The sequence below is a fragment of the Lactuca sativa genome, chromosome 8 (assembly GCF_002870075.4).
Source record: "Lactuca sativa cultivar Salinas chromosome 8, Lsat_Salinas_v11, whole genome shotgun sequence".
Taxonomy (NCBI): domain Eukaryota; kingdom Viridiplantae; phylum Streptophyta; class Magnoliopsida; order Asterales; family Asteraceae; genus Lactuca; species Lactuca sativa.
In genome coordinates, this window is record NC_056630.2 from 192,799,596 (window position 1) to 192,808,940 (window position 9,345).

At 27.0% G+C, this 9,345-nt stretch overlaps 1 protein-coding gene across 1 annotated transcript; it reads right to left on the minus strand.

Moving 5' to 3' along the window:
* Window positions 1-837: 837 nt before the first annotated feature.
* LOC111911768 (ethylene-responsive transcription factor WRI1) lies at window positions 838-9,051 on the minus strand. Its single transcript, XM_023907511.3, has 4 exons — window positions 8,940-9,051; window positions 8,431-8,555; window positions 4,090-4,166; window positions 838-1,693 (listed from the first exon to the last, which is right to left on the minus strand). Exons 1-4 carry the CDS (start codon window positions 9,039-9,041, stop codon window positions 1,188-1,190), a joined length of 810 nt encoding a protein of 269 aa, XP_023763279.2. The 5' UTR covers window positions 9,042-9,051; the 3' UTR covers window positions 838-1,187.
* Window positions 9,052-9,345: the final 294 nt, after the last annotated feature.

The following is a 9,345-nucleotide window of genomic DNA, read 5'->3' on the forward strand; positions in this document are numbered from 1 at the left end:
CAATTTTGGAATGTAGCTCAAGGTCCCCGGTTTTGGGGTTGTGGCGGTCTTGGGGGAAGGAGGGGCTAGCACCGGTCCCAACAGGCACTTCCTACTCCACCAAGTCAGAAGAAAAAAATGAGATTGAAGAAAGAAAGGAGAGAAAAATGAGAGAAGAAAGGAGAGTGCAGAAAAGAAAGTCGCAGAAAGGTAAACTGGAAATGGGATATCTGCACGGGCATTAGCGGCGACAGGCAATAGTGGCGACGGGTGGGTATTAGCGGCGACATTAGGGCAATAGCGGCGACCAGTGGAGGGAAAAGTCAGCGCGTCTTTCTGCTTTCCTCTACAGCCGTTAGATTGAAAAGAAATCGGACGGATGGGGATAGATTTGACGCGGATCGCTGTAACTTAGCATTAGCGGCGACGCCTTTAGCGGCGTCACCAGGCAATAGCGGTGACATGTAACGCGTCAATTACATGTCGCCGCTAAAGGCGTCGCCGGTAATGCTAACCTTTCTTGTAGTGAGAGAGAGAGAGAGAGAGAGAGAGAGAGAGAGAGAGATTTTGCGTTTGGTAATAGACAAAACACGAGAGGTGTTACTCAAACGACAAGTTAAGGACGACATTTTGTTGTTTGATGATAGAAAATTGAACTTACACTACATTTTTTAACTAAAAACGAATATAAAAAGTATTTTAAAATAATATTTTAGAGACATAAAGATAAAATTCAGTCAACAAAGTTTAGGATAGGTAAAACTTCTAGTGACATATGTCTGTCGCCTTATAGTGAAAATTTCCAAATTTTGTTAAAAAACTTTCACCAATGATACTTTTTCACACAAAGGTCTTTTACAACAGCTACAACATGTGGTGACTAAAGCGGCAGTTTCTTGTAGTGTAGCCATCTTACAAGAAAGCATGTGAGAACCATGCAAACAAAAGAAGACATAGGGAAGAAAGTCCTTATCAATTTTCTATGTACAATTTTTTTGTCATTGATTTCATAAGCTAGAAAAAGCATGTTTTTTTGACAAAGAAAGAAAAAAGACTACAAGATGGACACCATCTTTGTGCTCCTCTAAGTATATGACGAACTAAAAAAATAAGCAGGCCTACTATAGTCCGAAACAAAGAAATAATACATAAAAACTTTTCTAATACCAATATCTTACTCCAAAACTCATCCTAAATCGATCAGAGGTCTAAACCAAAGGGCCAGAAACGGGGTTCATCATTGAGGATGTGGAGTACATGAAAGAAGATTCTGGCAAAGTCATGCAACCACTCCCATTGACAATGGGGTCATTGAAAATGGAGTCAAGGTTAGCCTCAAAGCCATAATCATAAAGCAAGTCCATTCGTTCACTTGACTCATCAAATGGAAGATGAGATATATGTTCTGGATCCATAAAATGTCTCCAAGGGTGGTCTTCATCAACTGAAGATGCAAAATGTGTTTCAGGAAACATCTCCTCTTTAACTTCATGAGCAACTTCTTCTTCGTTTTGTTGTTGTTCTTGTTGTTCAGATCTTATGCCGTCATCATAATTGTTCTCACTCTGTTCAGCATTTGATGGAGCTTGTTCAGTTTGTGAGGAATCATCGAAGTCGTTAGTATAATTGCTAATATCAAAGTTGGTTACAGCATTTTCTCCTCGATACATTATGGCTGCTTTGTCATATGCTCTGGCTGCATCCTCTTGGGTGCCTGTAAACATCAAACATGAATAGCGGTCAAAGCCAAGTACGAACCGGATGTTACAAAGATTACATGATCTATTTGGAAATGACATGAGAAATAAGATTAAATCGTACTTCATTCTTTGACCCTTGGGTCAAACAAACTAATTTCAATTTGTTTTTTTTGTTTTTGGGTTAAATAAGAAATAGCAATTCGCCAAGTTAGAATATCATACAAAAAATAATAAAGAATAGTAGAGTACATTTCTACTCCATTTTTCTTTATTATTTTAATAGTCGTTATTTTAATATGAGATCTAGTTGACTGAAAAAGTATTAAAAATAATAATAATAAATAAGTCTACTTTCTTCTGCCAATAATCTTAAATCTAAATTAAAAAATCCATGTCGTTGTATGCCATTTCATTATGTGACACATGAGCATAAACTATACACTAGACAGGTTCCAATTTTCTTTTAGGACCCTTTTTAATATAAAACTTCATGCTTTTGCTCGCTTATTTACCGGATTAAGTTTCGGATACCCCCTTTTTAATCTAAGGTTGTGTTTGCGTCACAGCTAGCTAATAAGCTGGTTTATTTTTCAAATTTTTTTATGTTCTCGTGTTTGGTAAGTTAAAAAGTAGTTTACCAAACGTTATTTTTTATCAGCTAGTTTTTCAGCTATCAGCTACCTTTTTTTAACAGCTAGCTTTTCAACTAATACGTCAAACATATCCTAAAAGGTATGAGAATATGTAAAAATATGTTCAACTTCTCCCACTAGATTTTTTCTTTAAACTTTACTAATTTTTCATCATTCCTATTTAAATGTTCTATAAAATCTTCTATTTAGTCGTTTTTAAACATATATTATATCACACAAACAAATAAATTATATAAATACAATTATATTATGAAATTTATATTTCATAGATGAACGATCATTAAATATATAATATGAAAAAATAGTTAGTAAATAAATAACAAATGATTAAAACTAAAATATAATTAAGAGAATAAAATAAAATATAATTAAAGAATAATGGGTTAATTGTAATAAACATAAAAATATATTGATCATTCATTATGTATATTATACTGAGTGATTAATAAAAAAACGAATAAACTATGTGCCCTAAAGCTTTTAAGTGGTCAATAAAAAAAATAGTAATAAGTTATAAAGAGAAAAATGCCAATTAAAGATGCCCTAAAAGCATGTATATATATATATATATATATATATATATATATATATATATATATATATATATATATATATATATATATATATATATATATATATATATATATATATATATATATATATATATATATGTGGAAAAGTCCATCAGAGTACCATAATTATTGGTTCTTCAAGGAACCAATTTTTTTTTTTCAATTTCTAGAGCTTATTCTTTATCGAAAAAAAAATCTAAATTCATATATTAACATTGTGAATGTGAAAAATATTTTTCGGATTTACTGTGTAAATCCGGATTCACGTTGTGAATTTTCAAAGATTAACATTGTGAATTTGACGTAAAAAAAAATTCGAATTTTATATCATTGGAAAAAGGATAAAAAATTATGAATTTCTGTATTTTTAGTTTTCTTTTTTTTTATAAAAAATAAGTTCTAAAAATTGAAAAAAAAAATTGGTTCCTTAGTTCCTTAGTTAATTATGGTTCTCTATTGAACCTCACCCTATATATATATATATATATATATATATATATATATATATATATATATATATATATATATATATATATAAAGAGAGCTAGGTTCAATTATTCTAACTAATTATTTTGCGGATATCGTATGCTATGAGAATTACTAAGAAAATAAGTTGTTTAGCAATGCTAATACCTTCAATATGTAAAAGATTAGTGTTTTGGTGTTGAAAAATAATAAGTTGATTATGAGTTTGTAAGTTCAGACTTTTTTTTTAATTCTCATAATAACTCAGTCATATATATATATATATATATATATATATATATATATATATATATATATATATATATATATATATATATATATATACACACACACACACTTATTGAGGTTTTTCAGGTTAAACTTAAATTTACTTTTTCTAAAAATACATTTTTATTTTTCATTTTCTATGAAAAAACCTTTAACTTTTAGCTTTTTTCCAGAAAACCTTCAACTCTTTAACTTTTTTCAGAAAAAAAAAAAGTCAAGTTTTTTATCAAAAAAAACTCACATTTAACAAGTTTTTTCGAAAAAACTGCTAAAATGTCAACAAAAAAATAAAAAATTCATGTCTTTTACAAAAAAAATAATAGTAATAGAAATGAATTTAAAATTTAATCCAAAACAAATATTAGAATTTTTAAGGTTTTTCATGATATTAATTTTTTTTTCCTAAATAAGGGTGAGAATGTATATACATACCGAAAGTTCCTAGATATATGTATTTGTTACCATTGACTCGTCCAATCCGTGCCTCCCACCTTCCATTGTGATGATGTCTGCACGAAGCATAAAAAAATTAAATACTATCTTTTAGTGTCAACTAGGTGTGAAACCAGTGTATTAAATGAGTTGATTTAAAAAAATTAAACATTAAGGTGTAAATAAAAAAGAATTTTTAATGTACAACTTTAAAATAAAGAACAAACATATTTATTGCATTTTAATATCATATATATGATATTTAATACTTTACATATATAAGTATATGACTTTAATTATAAAAATTGAAACAAACCAAAAATTGACAAGTGGATAATATTTATTTCAAAAATACCACAAAATGACAAGTGTCAAAACTTATGAGAGATTGACATGTGGCAAAAAAGACCTTCATTTATTAAGGAGGATTCTATTTTACCAAAAGATTTGGAATGTTAAGTCTTTGTATGATATGATTTTGACCTAAAAAATATGATGTGTTTATGTTTTAAATATCCCTTAATTTTTAGTTGTTATGTAAATATTAAGGTTTTAAAAAATTTATTATGATTTTGTAATGGCTCCAAAACTTGTATTTAACGTATATATATATATATATATATATATATATATATATATATATATATATATATATATATATATATATATATATATATATATATATATATATATATATATATATATATATATATATATATATATATATATATATATATATATATATATATAAGGTGAGGTTCAATAGAGAACCATAATTAACCAAGGAGCCAATCTTTTTTTCAACATTTGGAGCTTGTTTTTTTATTAAAAAAAAACTAAAAATATAAAAATTTATAACTTTTTTTCCAATGATATCAAATTCTAAAAAAAAATCATTAAATTCACAGTGTGACTCTGTGCAAATTCGCAGTGTGAATCTGAATTCACATGGTGAACTCGAAAAATATATAATTTATTTTTTAAGATTCACAATGTGAAGTTATTAATTTAGAAATATTTAGTTATTTTTTTTCGATAAACAATAAACTTTAAAACTTGAAAAAATAAATTGGTTCCTTAAAGAACTAATAATTATGGTTTTTTATTGATCTCTCTCTCTCTCTCTCTCTCTCTCTCTATATATATATATATATATATATATATATATATATATATATATATATATATATATATATATATATATATATATATATATATGTGTGTGTGTGTGTGTGTGTGTGTGTGTGTGTGTATGTGTTATCTTAAGTCACGCCTTACAAATGACATGAGTCGTCACAACTTATAAAAGTTTGAGGCTTTGACATTACTGTACACCTAACTTACTTATAATCATGATAAATATTTTTAAACCGACTAAAAGAATATAATAGCTCATATTTGATAGAGATGTTAAAAATATGGCGGGTTATATTTTATTTTGGACGAAATGTAGGGGTTTTTGGAGAAATATCTTGAATGGAGGATACACACTCAAAAGCTTTTAAAAATTAATTAATTTTTAATATTTATGGACTGAAAAATCATGCTCTAAAGTAAAAATATGATAAGTACGTTTATTAAATAAAATGGTCATAGAAACGTGGTTATCTGGTTTATTTGATATTTAAAAAGTAAAAGCAAATGTATGTCATTTTATTATAATATTTACTCAAAGAATTATAAATAATTAGTAAGGGATTGTTTATCCCAAATCAACCATGATATATGTATATATAAACTAATGCAATGGACCGATATATTTATATTCACAATATGCATACTCCTATTATTTATTCCCCTCAACAGATTATTATATTTAATATACTTTTTGGATGGAGAAAATTAATTAAAAACTTATTATATTTATAACTGTTTTCTTGTTGATCATTAATATTTTAATCTAATTCAATCAATATTTTGATTATTTTTTAATTAACCATTTTTACTTGTTATATTATATTTTATCGGTAATTTTTTTGTTGAAGGAAACGTATTAAATTTCAAATTAACCATTTTTAATTTATATGTTATATTCGGTTAATTTGAAAAAGAAATTTGTCCAAAAATTTTATGATTTGGAAATAAAAAAATAGAGTAAAATATGTATTTGGTCTATATGTTTTACAAAAAAAAATTCACAAATTTAGCCCAAATTTTTATTTCGTCTCAACGTTGTCTTCATGTTTGCATTTGGTTGCATATTATCCCTGCCTATATAAAATTAATTCGAAATTTGAATTAAACATGCAAATTTTGAGTAAAACATGAGGACCATATGTGTAACCAAATACAAACTTAAGGACGACACTGGAATAATTTTAAAATTTGGACCAAACTTGTAATTTTGTGTGATATAGGAGCCCGTCCTGAAAAATGAAATATTCTTAAAGGCCCAGGACGAACAAGAAGAAAAATGGCCCTTTTCTTTATTATAATTTTGTATTTTTAAATAAAAATATATAATAAAAAAAAATTGGACCCTGTGCAACTGCCTACTTGGCCCCCCTCTAAACCCCCATGATATAGAAGAGCCAAATTTGTAATTTATGCTAAAAAAAAAAAAATTAACATATAGCATTAAATTGCACCAATTATAATAGTTTTTTCTGTAATTTTTCATTTGACAAGTTTTTTTTTTTTTTTTCATAAAATGATAACTAATAATAGTTAGTGTGCTTTTATGTCGATTATCTCTAAATTATACTCAATAGTCCGACACAATTTTTTGGATCTCCATTACACTATTAGAATGGATTCCAAACAAATAGACTACCACTGAATCATATCTAGCACATGTGACGTTCACTGTGGAATCTAATATGATATAATTATTTATTTTTATTCGCCAATGAAACTACGTCCATTATGATGTTTAATATGACATAATTTCCCGGTTGAATTCTATTTCAATAGTGTAATGATAACTCAAAAAAAAATTGGTATGTTGAAAACGATTAAAAGATAAGTGACCCAAAATAATAAAAAATAGTTATTATTATATTTGAAGACATTAAAACCAAATAAATAAAGACAAATCAATAAATTATGACTTATATGATCATTTTTTATAACATATTACAATAAAAAAAATTATAGAGAATGCATTGAAGGTGATAAAATGACAAAGAAGATTGGTTGTATATAGATTTGACAATTCGTATATGTATGTCATGTCACGGGCCATACATGAATTTTAAACGATACCAATTTATGAAACATGATATAAATTGTGAAATGTGTCTAATTATGAAACATGAACACAACACATAAACAATATGCTTAATACATGACACAATATGAATACGACACTTTTTAGTAGTGTTGTACGAACTTATGAATTTACACAAATACCATTTTGGTAGGTTCGGAAAACAATTGAAAAAATCTTAATCCAAGGTACAAACTCCTATCTACATTCCTAACATGTTTTATCAATGGGTCAAAGGTCTAAGGGGTGATGGAAGAAATTTAAAATTTCCATTTTAATCATGTTTATATGTGTTTTATATTGCATGTCACAAGTATTCTATTTGTGTCTTATATGTATTTATACATGCAAATTCTTGTTTGACACGAAATACAAATTTTAAATTTGTGTCGACAAGAATAAATACAAAACATGAATTACCCAAACTTATACACAAAAAACGCATGTCATATTTGTATCGTGTATTAATATTTGTAAGGTCTAGTTGAATAGCATGTCTATTAATAATTAACATTTTAAAAAGTACTAAAAAAATCTTGGTCTTTGTTATTACTTATTAGATTCCATAAGTAACTAATATATAAATATATTAAAAATGATTAAAACGATGTATTTATAATAACTACCAAATTTTGTTTAATATATGCATTTTAAAAGATATATTATATTCAAATACACCTTTGTCCAATTTTGACCCCTTTAATCTATTTTCATTTTAGACCATGTTTTTAGTTACACGCAACTTTCTCCAAACCAATCATTAACTAATCCAAGAAAAGGTTTCTTTAATCACTTGTATATCGTGCACTAAATTTTATATATTGCGCACGATTCATAACTGAATTATTAGAGAAAAGTTCTGTTTTTTTCTCACACTAATAATAAATATTTAAAATATTTAAAACGAAAATGATTTGATATTTTTATTTAGATTTTTTATTCAACAGGTGATATCACTTTTATATTTTTCAACATGAATTTCTTTCTTCAATTTAATTGAAAGTATAAAATTCAAATCGTTTATTGTTTAAGCGGATGAAAAAAAACAAAAAAAACTTAAAATGAAAATATCAAATCTCATTTACAATATTGCAAATTAGTGAAACAATATAAAGCCAGGAGAAACAATTTACCTTGCTACACCTCGGAATTTTGAAACGCCTCGAGAAAATCCACTACTGTTCCTTCTTAACACGGCTAAGTATTCTTCCTTAGACATTTTTTGCATTTCTTCCATCTCGATTTTGTACATTTCCGGCTATCATATTATTTGCAAGATCGAATCAGTTGAGATATTGATAGTGTACAACTTTTAATTCATACTTTATAAGTTTCCATATAACTATTCGTATGGAAGATCTTTGTGATTACCATTTCGAGTTACAAAAAGCACATTTTTGCATGTACACATTTGATATGTTCACTGCTAGCCCCCTTTTTTTGACAAACTTTTTGCATGTCATATAAAAAAATGCATTGGATTTAGTAAAATAAACTTTCGAAAAAGGAAAAGTTTATAAATCCACAAAAAGATGCAAACGTTATCGATGTTAAAATGAACAGATACATATTAATATGCAACTCTCTCGATTGATACATATCCACAAGAAGTATAATATTAGAGACAATATAAAGTTGTTACCGGAAAATTCAGTGTTGTTTCCGGACCCCAATACTTAAGAGCAGCGAGATCATAAGTGTGAGCAGCAGCCTCTTCCTCATCATATGCCCCTAAATCAACCATATCAACATGAAATTTTGTATAAAGAAAAAAAAACTAAAATATACGATATTAGACTTTGCCCTTAATTTATTAAATTGGAAAATATTTTTGAGTGACACACGGACGCCGCGCATGACAGCTTATTTTATACTAGCCTCCAAAATGAAGTTCAGTATAAAATTATATAACTCGATTTTAAAAATAAACCTTTTGGATTATACCCAAAAAGAGTATATTAGTCTACTAGTCTATATTTTATTTTTTCTCTGAATAGTGTTATCAATGGTGCGGGATCAAGAAAGAAAAATAATGAATTACACAAAAG

Coding starts and splice junctions, on each gene's coding strand:
- LOC111911768 (XM_023907511.3), bottom strand. CDS start 9,041: ATGGTTGATTTAGGGGCATATGATGAGGAAGAGGCTGCTGCTCACACT. Junction 8,556..8,939: donor AAACAACACTGAATTTTCCG/GTAACAACTTTA, acceptor ATAATATGATAG/CCGGAAATGTACAAAATCGA. Junction 1,694..4,089: donor CATATATCTAGGAACTTTCG/GTATGTATATAC, acceptor TGATGTTTACAG/GCACCCAAGAGGATGCAGCC.